At 40.1% G+C, this 20811-nt stretch overlaps 3 protein-coding genes across 3 annotated transcripts in view; 1 reads left to right on the plus strand and 2 right to left on the minus strand.

Moving 5' to 3' along the window:
• Positions 1-2182: 2182 nt before the first annotated feature.
• Positions 2183-14258, minus strand: ube2na (ubiquitin-conjugating enzyme E2Na). The gene is made up of 4 exons (XM_058387965.1): positions 14104-14258; positions 7096-7342; positions 4371-4511; positions 2183-3441 (listed from the first exon to the last, which is right to left on the minus strand). Exons 1-4 carry the CDS (start codon positions 14131-14133, stop codon positions 3395-3397), a joined length of 465 nt encoding a protein of 154 aa, XP_058243948.1. The 5' UTR covers positions 14134-14258; the 3' UTR covers positions 2183-3394.
• Positions 14259-17800: 3542 nt separating this feature from the next.
• Positions 17801-20580, plus strand: c1qtnf13 (C1q and TNF related 13). The gene is made up of 2 exons (XM_058388333.1): positions 17801-17972; positions 19205-20580. The coding sequence occupies exons 1-2, from the start codon at positions 17936-17938 to the stop codon at positions 20239-20241; spliced, it is 1074 nt and encodes a 357-aa protein (XP_058244316.1). The 5' UTR covers positions 17801-17935; the 3' UTR covers positions 20242-20580.
• LOC131352320 (chitin synthase chs-2-like) overlaps positions 20471-20811 on the minus strand; it is a 30208-nt gene continuing 29867 nt past the window's right edge. The window contains exon 19 of the mRNA XM_058388326.1: positions 20471-20740. Within this exon, the coding sequence (XP_058244309.1) occupies positions 20624-20740 (117 nt within the window). The 3' untranslated portion in view covers positions 20471-20623. The remainder of the gene's footprint in view (positions 20741-20811) is intronic.

Genomic DNA, 20811 nt, shown 5'->3' on the forward strand with positions numbered 1-20811 from the left:
CGAGTCGGGTCTGAAGATTGGACCCAAACTCTACGAGTCAGCCGCATAGATTGACAAAAGCGACAAATGGTAAATGTAAACGGCAAAAAGCCGAAACTTCCGTCGGAAATCCGTGCACACAACTACTGACGTCCATTCTACTGACACGTGTGTGCGCGCGCGTGTCAAAGAGACATAATTTAGATTTAATAAGCCTGCTACTGTATGTGCAAAGCTTGCAACACTGCCATACAGTACATCACATTTAGGGAGCATCGGGTAATTATGTTAAATAGAAGAGCCTGCAGCTAAAAATGCAGGAGGTAAAAAAAATGCAGATCAGTGATGTGGAAATGTTCACTCTTAAAACAATCAGGAATATGGCATAGAAGAACTGAGGGCAAGAAGCTTTTATTATTAAGAAGCCACACATACATTACAGCATTTACTTATATGTATATCCCAGCTGAGGAAGTTGGGGTCAGAGCACAGGGGCAGCTATGATACAGGTTAAGGGCCTTGTTTAATTGCCCAACAGTGGAGCTTGGTGGTGCTGAGGCTTGAATCCCAATCCTCCGTTAAGCAACCCAGAGCCTTAACCACTTGAACCATCACTGCCCCCAGGATTATCAAGCTGGGGTCAGAGCACAGGGTCAGCCATGGTGCGGCACCCCGGGAGCAGGTGGGGTTAAGGGCCTTACTCAAGGGCCCAACATTGATAGACTGGCAGTGCTGGGGTTGGAACCCCAACCTTCTGATCAGTGACCCAGTGCCTTGACCCCTGAGCCACCATAGAGCTAGTGTACATACATCATGAGCCATGTGAGATGTAGCATTAATCCATGAAAAATACAAAAGAATGTATAAGGGTAGGAAGCTACTTCAAAACATGTTTTCATAAACAACTTACTATTATCTTTAGAATCCATATTGAATTTACTACGACTACATAACGTTCTAACAGTTTAGAGATTTCTTCATTCCTTTTTTTCTGCTGTGGTCTTTTGGGTATTTGGAGTTAGTTGAGACTATACACTCACAGAGCACTTTATTAGGAACACCTGTATACCTACTCATTCATGCAATTACCTCAACCATCAATCACCATCAGAATGGGGGGAAATATGATCTCAGTGGATTTGATTGTGACATGGTTGTTAGTGCCAGATGGGCTGACCTGGGATTTTCACAGACAACAGACTGTAGAGTTTACTCAGAATGATGCAATAAAGGGAAAAGTAATCAGTGTCCAGAAATAACTTGTTGGTCAATGGAGAATGGATAAAATAGACTGAGCTGACAGAAAAGCTACATAAACTCAGATAAGAACGCCATACAATTGTGGTGAGCAGAAAAGCATCTCAGAATGCACAACATGTCGAGCCTTGGGATGGAGGATGGGCTACTATAGCAGAAGACCATTTCAGGTTCTGTCAGCCAAGAACATGTAGCTGAGGCTGCAGAGGGCACAGACTCTAGATAGCTGGATAGCTGAAGACTGGAAAAACCTGGACTGATGAATCTCAATTTCTGCTGAGGCACACATATGGTAAGGTCAGAATTTGGCATCAGCAGCATGAATTCATGGATCCAATATGCCTTTGTCAACAGTCCAGGCTGGTGGAGATGGTGTAATGGTGTGGAGAATGTTTTCTTGGCACACTTCAGGCCTGTTAATACCAGTCAATCATTGCTTAAAAGCAACAGCCTATTTGAGGAAGCTCTATTTTCGTTCTTTAATACACATTACTTCTATAAATTATTACACAGATTCACCGAATGATTAGTTTGTGTTTGTATGAGAATCTAATCTTAAAAGAGAAATAGAATTTATTTATATGTAAGAACACACGAGGTATACCGTCATTAAGTAATTTTCACATTTTTGAGTTGGATAACCAGTTAAAACCAGTATCAGACTTCACTAGTTTTTCTAGTCACAAGGATGTAGAAGCTTCCTATAGATATTAAATACAGAGGGCATCTGAATAGTGACACTCTGCTCCACAGTCCCTGGTTCAATCCTGAGGCTTGGACTATATTCTGTGTGGAATCGCTGATGTTCTGCCCGTGCCCAAGATGAGACGAGAAGACTATCCTGTGCAGATAGCACCATAAAACGCATGCGTGTATAAGGCAGAACAGGAAAGGGTGTTTATTAGTCAGTCAGTCACCTAATCTGACTAAATGATGACACCACAAATCTTATTAATCAACAGATTTTATTTACAGAAAGAACAAAGTATGTGGGCTGTTTTCATGTCGTTCAGAAAGCAGGAAATCATTCTCCCCTTTAGAAAGAAGGAATTTACATACAGTGAATTGAGACGTCTCGAAGCAAAGACTGATCTTGGAAATGGAGATCAAGCGTTCATTGATCACGGTAGGCTCCTGTACACCTCACCTTCGAAAACACCTCACCGTTCACACATCACCAGTTCCAACGCAGCCTAAGTTTGCAAAATAAAGGCTAAAGGGAAGAAAAACAGCAAACGAAGCTCAATGCACTAGACTGTGTCAGACACAGGAGAAGGAGCACATCAGTGATGGAGTTCAGAGAGTGCAATTAGTACAGTGATGGCATGGCAAAATAAAAATAAAAAAAATACTAACACCGAACACAGTAAGAGAACTGTTATACTAAAACTCATGGTACAATCTCATAGTTCGCCTGCAGTCAAAAAGAAGAGATAGAGAATAAAAGCCTATGTTAGAGTCTACACGATCAGCGGTCACAATAGTTAACGTGAGGGTGGAAGGCTATTCCATGTTAATTTACTCTAATCATATCCACTTCCAAAAAGTCTTAATTTTCACTTCATGTGAATTTTATTTATTTATTTTTTTTAAAGCGAAGCTGATTTTTTTTCTTTTTCCTTCTAGACCTTCTAAAAGGGGAGCACTTTTGCGATTTGCCAGAAAAGGGTGTTGTTTAATCAGCTGCTTCTCAGAAACAAACAGCATCATGAGAGGAAACAACAAAAACAAAACAGAGGTTAAAAGAAAAAAATGTAAAAAGTTTACCCACCACCCCCCACCCTCCATATGCCAGGACGAATGAATGACAGCCACTTTTTCCCTAGAGCCTCCCAGATCAATGGAAAAAGAAAGCCATGTGAATAGATCTAAATCCTCTGCCCATGCATTTAAACAGTAGTGAATTAGGTCAAAGATGGTTCTCTCGTTGTTGGTTTTTTTTTTTTTTTTCCTAATGTGCCTTTAAATTACAAATTAAATGCAGTTGTCATTCTTTATTTTTTCTCTTTTCTTTAATATATTCTTGACAGTTGTTTTTTTTATTATTATAACATTAATCCCTGTGTCCTTTAAATGCAAATGAATAGGTCTTGGCAGAATAGGAGGAGTTGTGTTCACACTTGACTTCCACTCTTTTCCGTTTTTCCCCCTTATTTTTCTAGACTTCGATATTGTTCCCAGCGTAAAGCCTGGTCCATGTCCGGGCTGAAAAACAAAACAAAACAAACAGCAAAAACATTAGAAAGACTGAATTAAAGAAAATGAATTAACATGAATCGTCTGTGCTTTTAGAAACCACAAAAATGTAACTATAATAATAATAATAATAATAATACAAAAGCTTCCTGACTGATTGTGGATGGATAAAATATGGCCAAAAGGTTTGTGGACACCTGACCATCACACCCATAAGCTGTTGCCACAAAGTTGGAAGCACACCATTGCATAGAATTGTCTTTGTATGCTGTAGATTTATGATTTTCCTTCATTGGAACCAAGTTGCCTGAACATGTTCCAACATGAAAAGCCCCTTTGCACAAAGCTAGCTCCATGAAGACATGGTTTGCCATGGTCGGCCTGCGCAGAGCTCTGACTTCATCCCCACTGAACACCTTCAACAGTAAGAGAGCACCAACCACACATGAGGCTTCCTCATTATCAAATGCTCTTGTGGGCTGATTGTGCGAAATCTCCACAGCCACACTCCAAAATCTAGTGTAAAGCCTTCACAGAAGAGTGTCGGATATTATAACAGTAAAAGGGTGGGGACCATCTCCCTGTTGGTTTTGGAATGGGCAGATATGGGTGTGATGGTCAGACGTCCACATCTTTTTGGCCATTTAGTGTATTTAGATAAGATTATACACTGGCGCTATGCATATTGGCCAATGTCTGATACTGATCTGAGGTCAGAAGCTCCATACCTCCATGCATAGATACAAAATGTCAAATCTGATCAGTTATTGATCCAGTGTTAGTATCAGCCCTGATACTGATATTCAGTACATCCCCAATGAGAACTTTACTCTACTGCACCACAGCTGAAAGGATGTTGTGCAATCTGAAATAAAATACTACACGGTACTTTTTGTACTCAAGTTTCAATGCAAATCCAGTTTGGCTTCATAACCCACCTGTTTCTATGGCTTGAGCTTCGTTGGTCTTCCACTGCTCTGCAACATCATTTGCTAGAGGATCATCAGGGTTGGGAGCACTTAGTAATGCCTGGATTGATAGCAGCACTGTGCGGATCTGCAAGGCTGGGGACCACTTATCTGGAACATAGATTAGGGCGGGGGGGGGGGGGGGGGATAAAGAAGAGTGAGAAGATGAAGGGGAAAGCAGCGACCAGCAACCTAGCACATCATCTTATATTAATATAGAAGAGAACGAGATGAGATTAAGAGAGTGTAATCCGAGAGGCTTTTGACATTTTGTGAGTGATTATGATAAAAGCCACTTGTTTGGTTCTGAGGCCAGGCATGACGAAGTAAAAAACAGCAATGGGAAATACAGACTTGCTTTTCAGCACAGGCACACTCAGCAATTCCAAATCATACATCAAATCAGGAGTGGGGGGGAGAGAAGAAGGAGAAGAAGAAAAAAGTATGGTCAGTTTCCACTTTTAAATGCAGAGGTACACCCTGGGATCCCTGGACTGAGCACTTGAGGTTATATGACTAAATCAGCGGGGAAACAAATATTCCTGAATCTGAAAAGGAGAAACATGACCTATTGACTGGACATTGTTCCTGAGAACTTGAGATCATTCTGAAAAAGCATTATGAAACGGCATTATGGCCGAGCAGAATAAATACACACTACAGAAATAAGCACCAGCTGCATTTATTTTAATACCAAGTGCCAATTGTACAACAGCACTCTTTTCAGAAGAAATCCTGCAGGCATTGAACTGACCACTGACCAAGAAAATGCGTCAGAGGTGGAGTCGCCCCTCTTAGACAGTTCTGATGACGACAGATATAGCTGGCACACTGAAAACATATAAACAAGCTGCCAAGTGGCAAACATTACTAAATAAATAGCTCGCTGGCAAAACAAATCTGGCATTATCTTAATACTACCCTTACCTGAACCTGTTTAGCAGTACCAAATCAAAGGTAATGGTTAAAGTATTAAATATTTACCTCCTGCTTTCTCCTGCTGTGCTCCTGCACTAGTGCTGCTAAGCACAACATCTGTTAGCGTTTCAGTGCTGACTGAAAGCAAGCTTTGCCGTTTAAGCCGTCTGAACACAAATTCGTTTTATACAGCAGCCAAGGTGCACTCATCACAGCTAATTTAGGTAATAAGGGTCACGGCAGTATAAACATGAGCTCACTGCAGTGGTTAAACAGCCAACTCAAAAAAGTTTCAGATCCCCAGGAACTCAAGACGGATGAACAGAAATCCATTTAAAAGGTTTAAATATACTTCAAATGAAGGTCTGTTCACTATTTAGACCTAAAATATTGTACCCCATAAAAGTTTTATATCAGGGTCAATGCATATATTTAAGTCATCTGTTAAAAAAAACGGAACACAAATTAATCATCTCCCCCAAGCACACATGCAAGGCTGTGATATCGAGTGCTTTCACTTCCTCAAGAAAAGGCAACATGTTCATGTAGGACATAAAATGAAACGACGGCCATGTTTGGCTGCCAGAAAGCAAGTGTCTGATGCGCCAAACAAACAAGAAAAAAAATAACTAGGAGTTGTTGTAAACAATGAGCAGATTTTTTAAATTATTTTTCTAATAATACCAAGTCACATTCTCGTTCAATGTTCTAGTATGGAGTTATGAATAGAGCTGATCATAATATGCATCTGTAAGCTGACCCCACATCATATATCTGAGTTGATCCGTGACATGCATTTAAATGCCTCGGATCCACATTTCTGTAGGTAATACTGAACAATTATCTCTCTGTGCTTTAATTAGAGTCTTATTTATTGCCATGTTGACAGACCGATATACACCGATCAGGCATAACATTATGGCCACCTGCGTAATATTGTGTTGATCCCACTTTTGCTGCCAAAACAGCCCTGACCCATCAAGGCATGGACTCCACTAGATCCCTGAAGGTGTGATTTGGTATCTGGATCCAAGATGTTAGCAGCAGATCCTTTAAGTCCTGCAAGTTGCGAGGTGGGGCCCACTTACAGGACTTACATCACAATTTGGCCCTGCTTCTAACACATCAACTATGAGGACAAAATGTTCACTTGCTGCCTAATATATCCCACCCACTAACAGGTGCCATGATGAGGAGATCATCAGTGTTACTCACATCACCTCTCAGTGGACATAATGTTACGCCTGATCGGTGTATGCTGGCATGTTCATGTAAAGTCTGCATCTTAGGTTTATTTCAGCAGGATCAGATTCATTGATGAAAACTCTCTGAATAAACTAAATATACACATTTGGTGTATATGATAAATATATACACATAATGTATGCATAGTTGTCACAGTAAAAATCTGCTAGAAACTCTATATCTTACTGTTCCACAGGATATGAAAGACATCTTCACCAAAAACTGTATTTTCACTGCAAGACTTTTTCATGATGAACTGAAAACTCTTCACTGCACTTTAATAGTTTCCTGTTACCAAGTCATCCACTGATGATTTGCATATTGGACTGTAATGGGGTTTCAGCCATTAGGTCTGTTTTGTGACCATCATTGTAAAGAAGTACTGAGAGTAAATGCAGTGTGGAATAATTTATAGTCAGGCATTACTGAAGCCAAACACCAATCTATATAGAATCAGCCATGCAAGAGGATCATTTAAAAACACAAACACACATCTATCAAATACTTCTGGTTATGTTAACGGATCACTTACCTTTCAAGATATCTAGGCATATTCTCCCCAGCTTGTCAACATTGGGATGATATATTTTGGTCATGAAGCGTACTTTCGGAGCTGCCATGGGGTATTCTTCAGGAAGAAAGAGTTCAAGTTTAAAAGTCCCTCCCTCAAAGGGGGAGTCTTGAGGTCCAGCAATGACCACGTGGAAGTAGCGAGCATTCCCTTCATCAGGCTCTGCCTTGATGCCTGGCACGGGCTCTGCCAACAAACGTTGAGTTTCCTAGTCACACACACACACACACACACGACAGGGGAATAAAAAAAGAAGATGGCAGGTTGGAACAGAACTTGCTTAGTTGTGTCTTTGCTTAATTTGCAGTTAGACTAATTGGCACTGGATGATCTGCTTGTTTGCATCGATGTTACAAGCAGGTAAAAGCTGCTGATGCCAGTCAGACATCAGTTCACAGCTGTTTAACACAATGTAGATGGACAAGTTTTATTTAACCTAATCATCTGTGCAAGTGTGGTTAAGCAACTGTTTTTTCTGAAATTCGCAGATAACAGTTTCCTCCCTGGTTTCTGTAGAGTAGAGCTGGAAATGAAAATGTCACTGTTTCTGTAGAGTAGAGCTGAGAGTAAAAGCTTTTCATTATGAGTCAAGACCTTTACAAGAAATTACAAGTACTTACAGGAATTTCAAAACATGTATAACCAAGGTTGGCTTAGAGCGACATACCACAAACCATGGCAATATCACCATCTCCATTCACTATTGCAAATAAATAAAAATTATAGTTCTATGATTCCAGAGGCACTTGGTCGATCATTTTGTAATTACAGCATAAATGAACATAGAGGTTGCATGGTCTTGTCCCATTTTTAAAATATAGTGAATACTATGCCAGTCGGTCCAAAGGCACTTTAGATTTAAGAGGCATAGTGACCATAACTCATAACTTTGCCAAGTGCATTCATCTATGGCCAAATTTTTGGTAAAATCCCATCCACCTCTGCAGCCTTGGGGCTAAAAAAAAAATCTTTTTCCCTGCTTTTCTTATAACCCCCAGTCCCTCAGTCACTCCTGCCTCCTGATGTGAAGGAAAATCACTTGTGTGGAAGAATTCCTCAAAATGCTCTTTCCATCTCAAAGCCTGTGCATGGTATAATGAAAGATTTGACCCAATTGAATATATTAAATAGCTGTTCGTCAGTGATTTAACCTTCTTAACTATTATAATGCAGCAAAATAATTAACGTAGCTTAATACATGAACAAAAGTATAGTGGTCACCTGGACATCACACGTATATGAGCTTGTTGGGATCCCCCATTGGGATTTTTAAGGGTCACTCTTTTGGGAAGATATCCAACAAGATTTAGGAGTCTGTTGTGGGAATTCAGTCAAAAAGGAATTTGTCAGATCAGGTACCAATGTATGATCACAAGGCCTGGGTCACAATCAACAGTCCAATTCATCCCAAAGGTGTTCAGTGGGTTCGAGGTCAAGCCTCTGTTCAAGTTCCTTCATGCCAAACTAATTAAACCATGTTTTATGGACCACACTTTGAGCACAGGGGCACATAGTCATGCTTGAACAGGATAGGACCTTCCCTCCAAACTGCTACCACAGTGTTGGAAACATAATTGCCTAGCCCAAACCCTGGGACAAACGCCCTCTGACCTCTGTCTTTTACTGTTCTGGTAAGGAGCGTTCTCCTGGCACCCACTAAAGCCAGATTCATCAATCAGACTGCCAGATAGTGAAACGTGATTTATCAGTCCATTTAACACGTTTCCACTTCTCCAGAATCCAGCGGTGGTGCTTTACACCACTCCAGACAACACTTGGCATGGAGACAGATTGGCTTATGTACAGCTGCCTGGCAATGCAAACCCATTACATGAAGCTCCTGATGCAGATCTTGTGCCAATGGTGCTTCCAGAGGCGGTTTAAAAATGATGCAAGCGACACAAATGAGTAATGGAACAGAACCTAGGCGATTTTTATGTGCTACACACTTCAGCACTCTGGTGTGTGTGGTCTGCAACTGAGCTGTTGCTGTTACACGATAATTGCACTTTAGAGCTGGCTGGGGCAGATCTTAAAGGGCGGAAATTTCACAAGCTTGTGCTAAAGGTGGCATCGTAAGACAGGGCCACATTTTAGGTCATTCTTCAGCACAAACCATCCTACCATCAGTATTTGTTTACTAAAGATTGCATGGCTATCTGCTTGATTTTTAACATCCACATACTTATGGCTATACAAGTGTAGCTTTATTATTCTCTCAAACTGAACACAGCAATCTGGTTTCGGTGGGGGAAAAAAAAACGACAATGGCTTACTCTACAGTAAACCTTCATATTCATTTAAGCACTTCTTTAAACACCAGTTCTAGTGTGTGCTTGAGGTGAGACCTATAAGCAGCGGGAACGATCAGACTGATGTTTATAGCTTAGTCTGTTACAAAATGTTTTAAAATACTCCTTTCTGAACATTATGTGCATATGCATTGTTAACAACTCTTCATGCAGAATAATGTTTCACATTTGCCGGTCAGTGACGAGTAGATAATGGTGTCATAATGAAGAGAAAGTTTGCACAGGACAAAGAGTTTAAGGGCAGGCCAGATTCATTTAGAGTACTCTTAACAGATTATCATTTCCCCTAAAATGACACCTAGAAACGCTGGGATTGCTCCATCATTTCACAGAATAGAATAGATTGTGCTCTTTTTTTCTTAAAAAAAAACAAAAAAAAAACAGAGATAATTATTAATTATTATGCACATGGGCAATCAAGTTTATTTCTGACGGCACAGAAATTTAGCTATTTTGTCTAAAACATCCTAGTAATTTGTTAAGCTTATGTTCCCTTCAACCTTCATAAGAACCACAAAAGCATCCCCAAGAGATGACAAGATACAGAGGTGTGTTTTTTTTTTTTTTACTCACCCATAATGCAATTTCTGCTCCAATTGCATTTGCATTAAAGGCTGCAGTTTTCGGCTGAGTTTAGGAAGAGGCTCTACTGTGTAATCCTCGACATCCTTAAACGGTGAACGCCCTTCCCTTCCACTTCCGCCACTCCGACGTTTTAATGCTATAATCGCGCTTAATGGCATTTTAATCAATTGTCTGATTTTAACATTTAACAACTGTCAGACAAAATTTGTTGGTTCATTCAATGATCATGGAATCAAAGATTTTTTAATGCAGTATTATAATTCAGCAAAGCCAACTATATTAAAAAGAATGAAAATGATCCGCAAGAGCATTTCCCCTCAACTTTGAGAGAGAATTTCAATTTCTTATTTGGAAAATATTTGAATATAAACCTTTGTGTGAGGTTTATCTTATATCTATTGTAAACAATGTGTATTGTGAGCGGCAGCTGCCTGTCTTCCGCATACTGACATGCACATGCAGAACTTCAGCTTTATTCACATTTACATGCAGCATTTATACTTCTCTTTATTGTTCAGTTGTAAGACACTTATGCACAAACGTATACTGCGATACTTATGCAAAATATTACCTAGTATACTACATTCAGTTTCGGAGCAAAGTAAGCTCGACACGTTATAGGCATGAACGTTATCCCAGGCAAATATTTAGTTTGTAACCAGTAGATGGTTGTTTACTTAACAATAGGAAATGCCACCTGATTTTTTTTTTTATTTATTATATCAGGCTGCTGTAATAACAGTCAAAAAACTCCACTCCCTATTGACTTTTGCGAGAGTTGACTTTTTATACGAGGTTTTAAACCATGACCAGCTCCAACTGGTTTGTATACACAGCTACCTGCTGCACTGCAGGCGTGAACTGACACCATGTCCAGCTGTAGGTAAGACCTATTTTAATGACCATTCTGTGCAAGAATATGTCCAGATACAGGGAAGCAGAGCAGCACAAAAACTTATATAATTCTAGCATGTACTTTAACATGTGATCAATTATGACATTTGAGAGACTCAACTAACATTTCATAGTGCAATGAGAACATGACAAGACTATGGAACCAATTACCTCACCTTACGCCCCATTATCTGTATACTCACTTGAGGTCATGCTTTTGAGATAAATGATGTTAGTTGATGCTTTTTTTGTCTGGTTAATTGGCGAGTATAACATGAGACTGGGCAAGACTACTGGAGCTCTCAGTTACCTGCTGGGCTTGATAATCAATAATATTTGTCCATACCTATATATAAAACTATCAAAGGCCATAAAATCAGAATTTGTCACGTTTCCTTACACTATATAGCTAAAGGCTTGTAGACAACTCTTCTGGGAAGACTTTCCATTAGATTTTGGAGTGTGGCCGTGGAGTCTTGCTCATACAGCCACAGGAGCATTAGTGAGGTCTGACAGTGATGTCAGATAAGAAGACCTGGCTCACATTTGGAGTTCCAGTCCAGCACTTGTCTTCTGCCAATCCAACTTTGGCTAAGCATGTCTTCATTCACTTCACTTTGTGCACAGGGAGCACAGTTATGCTGGGACAGGTTTTGACCTCTTATTTCCATCTTTGTGGCAATAACGTGAGTGATGGTCAGGTGTCCACATATTTTTGCCCAAACAGTGTTTGCATCAAAGCTAAATTCGCTGTATACTAGATACAGATTAAATATCAAAAGTTATATTTAGCTAACCCCCAATGGTCTCTGAAGCATAGCCGCAGGCCTCGCGATTTTTACATCTGGTCACAGTGAGATAAACCACAACCCACCCACCATTACCAAAGTAATGTACTTGTTGAATCTTTAACAGATTAGATAAACTGAATGGGCGTGATCCAAACAATGATATCTCAACCGATAAATAACCCTGTATCTAATTTTTATTAAAATATACTCTGTGACAGGAAAGTCAAAAAAAACCTGGCAATAGCCAGAATATTCCTGTACAAATGTGAACTGAGAGTCTTTTTATTTATTTATTTAATTAATTAATTAAAGGGGTCCCTTGCTGCAACAAGTTTAAGAAACCCTAAGTTACCAGTCTAGGAGAGAGACAGTAGCAATTACTGTAAGAGAGCCAGTATAACCCTCTGGGCCTTTCCAAACACACACACACACACACGAATAAACACACAGAGTATCTTATAGCACCCGCAGAATGTGTGAAGCTCAAGACATGACACATCTGAGGTTGCATGACTTGATTAAGTGCTCTCTATTCTATCTTACAACATTCTTTGCATTCCTGCAGATCAAAACTGCAACCAAACGATCCTTGTGCAAAAATTTCCTTATTTATTTCCAAGAAACCTGAATGCACAAATAATTCTAAATGCGTAAACCGTGCACGAAGACGTCCCAATGAATTATTGGGGAAAAAAAAAAATTGTAGTTAGTCTAGCATGGGACTCAGAATGATGCATTTGTTTAAATATGGAAAATAGGAAAAGTTTTCTCGTCCGCATTGCTTTAGGCATCACAGCTGTCTCAAAAAAGGCATAAGAGGAACAACATTCCTGAAATGTCTCGAGTTTTTCATATACAAAAAAACAAAAAACAAAAACACAGGACAACGCTGGAGCCAAAAAATCCCAGTCCCCCCCGCCCCCCCATCCCCATCAGATCAGAGCTCAGGCCACAACCGCACAGTGATGCACACTGCATACACAACATCCAATTACTCTGACTGCATCAGTGTGGCTTTTGTGGTCCAACTCCAGCACCAAACACGCATGATTAATCAGGACGCGCACGTGCCCAATGCACATCACCCTAACGTGTGCTTTTAAGGTGCACGCTTCATTCATTTCTTTTTTTTTAATTTTATTAATGCCATTTTTTTTTTTTGCATTCATTAAAAACGAAACCAGATCAGATGCATATGGGAAAACTGTTAAAAAAAAAAAAAAACCCAGACGGATGGTTAGTGCACTCACTGGTTGAGGGACGAAACCTGAGCGATGATACCAGCAGCTCTGGGCTACGCCTTTTCCTTCAAGGCTACAATAAAAAATCGACTAGTCATTCAGATTTACATGACTCATAGCACGCTTACAGCACTCACACATACCTGGAGTGCGTTTTCTCTCAATATGTTGTACTACAATAAACAATAAATACTCCTAAATCAACAGCAATCGGACGCGAATCCCGAGTATTATTATTTTTTTCTTGCAAAAACCCGACCATCAGATTGCATTTCGCTTCGTCGTTTGATTAATGAAAGCCGTCCAGCTAAATCTGCGTAGCTTCATTATTTCCAAACACCTCAAATAACACACGCGCACACACACTAACACGGTTTATTTTCCTCAGATCGTAACGTTTGCGATACATCCCCCGCATTATAACACACCATTAGGATTGCATCTCGCCGGTTAGCTAAAAGGCTAGCAAGGCCTTTTCAACAAGCTAGTCAAGTCAATACGCTCCTCGCGCTAGCTCCACGACTTCCATTTCCTCCCCTGTGCTTTCTTTACACTTTTCAGCAATAAACGAGGTTGAAATATCGACGCGATTTATTAAAGTAGCTGTAATAAAAAGCAGTAAAAAGGCTGATTGTCGTGACTGGTAAGGATGGTGATTAATTCTGAAGGTTCAACCCCACTTAGCTGGCCCATAATACAGCGGAAAGCTAATGCTAACACTAGCATAGCACGCACTGGCTATCGATGCTCAATCAATGAATGGCAGCGGTGATGACTAGCTACCTAGCGCGCTAGTCCGCTAGCCTGCCTGTTCATTAGCTTTTACTTTCGTTCACATACTGCGATATGTGCGATCTGTTGCTGGGCATCAGCAATTATTTCTACGTTGGTGAACAATTCTGAAGCAGGAACAGGCCGTCCGCCATTTTTGTTCCCTGAAATCTAGCCTGCATGTATTTTTAACCCTCCCATATAAGAGCGAACACCTAAACGGAAGTCGCTAGCAAAGCACTGAGCTAGCAGGAGCGCAATGTAACCGGCTTCTGCTTTCGTGCACGCCGCTTTACGAGCTTCTCAGGATGGTTGTGGTGCCGTAATTCAGGGCGTGTGAGTGTTCTGTACAGTGGAATTCGCTTGCCGGGTTACCTTGATAATCCTGCGGGGCAATCCTGCCATGTTGTCTTGAATGCGGTTTTAGCTTCGACTTTCAGTGCCTCTTCCTCGCAGAGACGCAGCGCTCACGCCTTCAGCGCCTTGCGTCACGTCCCCACTGCACCCAAACCGCAAGAGGAGCATTATGGGTAATGTAGTTGTTAACTAGACTCGGCGCCATTTTCCGACCCGACTGGTGTCTGTACAGAGGGACGCGGTATTTGCACCCCCTGTTGTCAGGAATACAGTTTGTTTCCTCGTCAAATGATCGCGTCGTTGCAGTCTAAACCGTAGAATCATAAACAAGGACCACATTTTAACATTTAAACGTCTAAATTTCCAAAGTTAAATAGACCTACAGTAAAACCTTGGATTGCGAGGGTTTTGCAAGACGAGCAGAAATTCTGAATAAATTTTAACTTGATAAACGAACGAGACCTTGCATTACGAGTAATAAGTAGAGTGGAACCCTGGATTGCGAGTAATGTGCTTTACGAGTGCTTTGCGAGACGAGTAAAAATTTTGTATAAAATTTTATTTGGTTAACAAGCGATAACTTGCAAGACGAGCACCGCGCCATGAGCATCACGCCATGAGCTCGCGCGGGAAATCTCACAACTGAGCCGATGGTTGTTCTCTCTCGCTGCGTAAACAAAGCTCGGGTGAGCTTCCCGTCTCACTTGTCCTCAGTCGGCGTGAATCTCTCATACAGGCAACATCCGCTCAAGCGTACTGTTTACTATAGCATTGTAACTACGTGTGTGTGTGAAACGTTTTCATATTTTGCGTCCAAGTGTAGTGACTGTTCTTTAGTACTGCTCTACTAATACTACACTAGAAGTATATTAATCATTGTTATTTGTTTCAGATATTAGGGACAATAATTTGTATATAAAATACCGTTAAAAATTATTTTTATGTGAATACTTTTGGGTGTGTGGAACGGATCATCCGACATTATTACCAATGGCAAAATTCGCTTTACTATACGAGCTTATTGGATTATGAGCACTTTTCCAGAACGAATTATGTTCGCAATCCACTGTATATTATCTGCGTCAGCAGGCTGATTTGCATCATTTTCAAATGCTGCACATCTGTATGGCACATGCTTTATTTCACAACATTACAGTACATTTTGTGATATTTCGAAAATGCACACCTGTGTGTAAAAATATAATGTTTTAACTGATTTTGGGAACATCATCAGGTACCACAGCAAATGATCTTTTAGAAACTGGAATATTTGATTGGTTTTTTTTTTTAAAAAAGCAGAATAATATTATTGGCTAATGACCAATTAAGGTAAATTGCTAAATTGGATATATGTCATATTAATTAAGGACTAGACTGAACAGATAAAATTAACTTTAAAACAAGAAACATCAACATTTATCACTCAGCACATAGGATGTCAAGTCAAGTCAAGTCAAGAAGCTTTATTGTCATGTCAACCACATATAGCTGACGCAGTACATAGTGAAATAAAACAATGTTTCTCCAGGACCCTGGTGCTACATAGACAACATAACAACATATAGCTACAGAACAGAAACAACAACACAGAGCTAGGGACAGAAAGTTTTAGCCTTTTTGTTTTACATGTTTTTGAAAAAAAGAGTTTATTTACCCGTTACAACCATACCAGTTTCTTAACTTGATGAATTTGCGCATTTGCTGAAGATTGAATCTCACATACATGGAGCAGACTGGGAAGCATGATCGCTACAAATTGGGCAGGAGATATGGATCAAGCAACCAAAAGTAGTTCGTAGAAGGGGACATATGGTGTTACAACACAGGAAACTACTTTAGAATTTGTATTGTATTTGTATGTAATTATAAAGACATAGTGTTTTTTTTTTCGTTTGCAAAATTTCTATCAGCCTTCATTAAGCTCCATGTTAATATTGTCATATGAATGAAGAATGCCCACATTCATTAATATGGTTTATAAATGAATTATTTGTTTATATATTGAAAAAATAGAACCATTAATGTCAAAAAATACAAACAAAAATAATAATTGGGGTTGTGGGATTGGGGCTCCTTCTGCAGGAGTGGACAGGAGTGTGGGATTAAAACAATTACAATAATTAAAACAATACAGTGAGAACAAGTTGTCCTGGAGATCCAGAAACTTCTAGATATACTCTCTGAGGGGTTATACACCGATCAGCCATAACATTATGAGCACTGAGAGGTGATTATCAACAGTAATTAAACAGTGACAGTGATTATCTCCTCATCATTGCACCTGTTAGTGGGTGGGATATATTAGGTAGCAAGTGAACATTTTCTTCTCAAAGTTGATGTTTTGAAACAGGAAAAATGGGCGTAAGGATTTGAGCGAGATTGACAAGACCCAAATTGTGATGGCTAGACATCTGGAGTATCTCCAAAACTGCAGCTCTTGTAGGATGTTCCTGGTCTGCAGTGGTCAGTATCTATCAAAAGTGGCTCAAGGAAGAGTGGTGAACCGGTGACAGGGTCTTTTGTGGCCAAGGCTCATTGATGCATGTGGGGAGTGAAGGCTAGTCTATGTGGTCCGATCCAACAGACGAGCTACTGTTGCTCAAATTGCTGAAGAAGTTAATGCTGGTTCTGATAGAAAGGTGTCAGAATACACAACGCATCACAGTTTGGTGTGTATGAAGCTGCATAACCGCAGACCAGTCAGAGTGCCCATGCTGACCCCTGTGCACTTAATCCAATCAAGCATCTGTGGGACAAATGCTGTGTGCTGGACAAATAAGTCCAATCCATGGAGGCCCCACCTCACAACTTACAGGACTTAAAGGATCTGCTGTTAACATCTTGGTGCCAGATACCACAGCACACCTTCAGGGATCTAGTGGAGTCCATGCCTCGACGGGCTAGGGCTGTTTTGGCAGCAAAAGGGGGACCAATACAATATTAGGCAGGTGGTCATCATTTTATGCCTGATCGGTGTAGAAAGTGCTGTAAGATAAACGATGACAGGAACTAACTTAGTCATGGATGTTCCACAGCATGACATTTAACTATAAACCATTAAAAATGTGCAGTGTGTTGCTGACGTCCTCCATCATGGTCTGGTTGGCTGCAGCTACAGCCAGGGACAAGGCCAAGCTGCAGTGCCTCTGGGTGCTTCGGGAGCTGGGGTGGGGTGGGGGTGGGGTTTTTTTTTCACATTTTTTTGTGAACTGCTGACAATATTTCTCCTAAATTCAAAATATAACTTGTTATTTAGAGTGTATATTTCAAAGAAATGACAACACATCAAAATAACCCAAGATCATGCAGTATTTGCAGAGCTTTAATAACTCAAATAAAACAAAATGCAAACAATCTGTAAACAAAGTGTGTTAATGCTTTGGCTAAATAACATTAAGAAATCAGTATTTGGTGGAATAACCCCGATTTGCATGCGTTTTGGCTCCATGCTCTCCACCAGTTTTTCACACTGCTGTTGGGGAACTTTATACCACTCTTTTTGCAAAAAAGCAAACAGCTCAGCTTTGCTTGATGGTTTGTGACCATCCATCTTCCTCTTGATGACATTGCAGAGGTTTTCAATAGGGTTCTATGTGGAGATTGGACAGTGGTCTCATTTTTTTCCAGAGCTGAATATGAAAATAATCCATTTTGGCATGGTAACCATTTTGTATTTTCAGGTAAACTCATGGTCTGTCACTGTCATGTGTTATCACTTGTGTATATATGGAGACCCATTTTTACCCCAATGGCTTTCCATAGAACAGTGTCACTACGTCAGAATTTGAATAGTTCACCACTTTAGTGTCAGAGAGTGAGAGAGGCTTTCAGGAACAGAGGAATAAGGATCATGAGAATCATGACCTCTCTTCAACACTTTAGATCAGGTATGTATTGTACAGCTCCATTAGCACTACTGGGAGAGACATTAAAAAAAAAATGTAGACATTGTTGAAATATTAGTTGTTTAGAAGCTTCACTGGGTAAAATTATGGGATTTCAGTGTATTTGTAGACTTTATATATTTCAAATTTAATAATTTAAAGTTTTGTTGAATAAGTTTATGAATGTGAGGGTGATGGGACTGGCAACTCATCCAGTGGTGATAGATAGATAGATAGATAGACAAAACAGTCAGATAGATAGATAGATAGATAACTTTTAATTGCCTTATCAACGCAACACAAACATACATTTAGGACATTTAGGAGATGTTTATTGCTAATTATACATATTTTCAGTTCTCGGCTCTTTCGAATCAAATCATATTGTATCTCAATTATTTTTTTACCATTTGTCACACATTCTGGCTTTCACAATCCTAATGTAATAGATGACAAAATCTTTTTATGCGTATGTTTATTTATTTACTTATTTACCGTATATCTGTCTGTCTTTGTATATTACTCTCAGACTGAATCTTTCCTTAATACCCCATGGTCGCATAATCTTTCCTGCACTGCTTCATCCATTCAGAAATATGTTGTTGTTGTAGGATACCAGGGAACTGAGCCAGTGGCTAATCTACAGCCTTTTTTTACCCCAGTGCACAGAGTGAACAGACAATACCAGCTGCATTTGAGATACTGCTTCCAGTGAGCACTTGATAGAAAAGAGGGAATGCATTGTGACAAGGATAAACCAGACTTCCGAACTCGTGCATATGGCATTTCAACATGTCCTGACTGGTGACAAGAAGGCCTCAAAAACCTGGGGTTCATTTTTCATATGAAGTCCATTAATCTGGAAATATTTATTTTTAAATGTTTCTAGGGTTATAGTTAGAAAACAATGCATGACCCAGAAGTAAAATAGATAAAACAAGGTAGGTCCTAGGGGAACAATGTGGCTTAGTAATGAGCATATTTGCCTCACATGTCTGGATTCGAGCCTCGCTTCCATCCTGCCTCCCAATGCTTCTGAGGTTTCCTCCAGATACTCCAGTTTCCTCCCTCAGTCCAAAGATATGCATTTTAGGCAATTAAAACTAAACTAATCTTTATAATATATTAAATATAGTACAAATGAAAAAAATAAATAAAATGAAACAGTAATAAGGATGTTTTGTAATATAATTTCTAACAACAATTATCTTTAACTCTTATGTTCTCATTCTCAGGTTTATTCTGTACCTTGTACAGAAATTTCCTCTGTCAAACGTTTTTGTTTATCGCCTGTGTCAGCCCTTTTGCACCCACGATGCCCAGCTTGCGTTCGGCGTTCTCTGCCACACGCAGCACCAGCCTGCTGGGTGGCTTTCAGCGAGTCGTGACCTTTGACCACTTGCTTGTCAACGTGGGTGGTGACTTCAACCCGGACACAGGGCTCTTTCGTTGCAGGATCGCCGGTGCCTATTACTTCACACTGACGGTTGGAAGGTACCCCAAGAAGTTTCTGTCTGTGATGCTGGTAAAGAACAGACATGAAGTGCAAGCGATGGCTTATAATGAGTACAGGAATCAAGGACGAAAGGTGCAGAGCCAGAGTGCCATGATTAGCCTGTCACCCATGGACACAGTTTGGCTGCTGGTGCAGCAGAACCCAGACTATGCCCTTTACAGCAATGTTGCCCCTTATATCACTTTTTCCGGCTATCTTGTATACCCAGAGTTTGCATCTTCTATGGGATACCTAAACAAGTACCTTGGCCCTGAGTGCTTGCCCCCTGGATATGCCAGTTATAGCTGGAGAGAAACCCCTGAGGAGCTTATGTCTGCGTTTTCAGTAGCTAGGACATCCTCTGTGCTGGGGGAAAGCAGTAGACATGACAAGAGGGAGGCTCTGAGGTTTGACGTAGAGTATGTCAACATTGGTGGCCATTTTAACAAGTCATCTGGCCAGTTCACATGCCGAGTGCCAGGAGTGTACTTCTTTGCATTCACAGTGGGGAAGCACCCTCGACGGGCTGTGTCGGTGAAGTTAATGAAAGGGACAGGAGAGGTGCAGGCCATGGTGTTTGATGAGGACACGTCACGAAAAAGAGGGATGCAGAGCCAGAGTTTGTTGTTAGTTCTGAACCAAGGAGACATCATTTGGCTTTACAGCCAACAAGATGAGCGCTACGCTGTTTACAGCAACCAGGGACGCTACACAACCTTCAGTGGGTTTCTAGTGTACCCCAAGTCTGATTTCATGGACAAGGAAAGAACTTTCTAGTGAAATCTAGACCTTGACTAGAAACCTTTATTAGGCTTACTAACATCATGTATGCATTATACCATCAGTGATTTTTTTAATGATTAAAATAGATTGTTCTATTTTCCCTATTGTAAAACATCTTGTATATGTTTGTGCAGGTAGGACATAGTATTTGGATTTTAGGCTGACCAATAAGCTTTGTTTTTTTTTAAAATAAACTTTATTGTCTTTGAGTAATTTTATGTAAACAGGAAAGCATTTAGCAGGCAAAATAGTAGATAATTTACAGGATAAACAGTATGACAGCGGCTGCTTAACATAAACGTGGATTTTAGCGTGTGTTTTATTTGATACTTTATAAATGTTCTTTCAGTGGCAAAATAAATATTTACAGTGTATATCAGTGTATTACAGAATATCCTTCAGCTGTGATAGTTTCTGTCGCCTGTCTTTCAATAGTAATAGACATTTCCATCTCCGGCCAAGACTGAACACTGGTTTCCAAAGCTGCAGGAGCCTAGAGAAAAATGACAGTTATTTTCGTAATTACTTTATATTTATTAACTGGTGTTTTTTTAAGTGACTTTT

The sequence above is a fragment of the Hemibagrus wyckioides genome, linkage group LG04, assembly GCF_019097595.1.
Source record: "Hemibagrus wyckioides isolate EC202008001 linkage group LG04, SWU_Hwy_1.0, whole genome shotgun sequence".
Lineage (NCBI taxonomy): Eukaryota > Metazoa > Chordata > Actinopteri > Siluriformes > Bagridae > Hemibagrus > Hemibagrus wyckioides.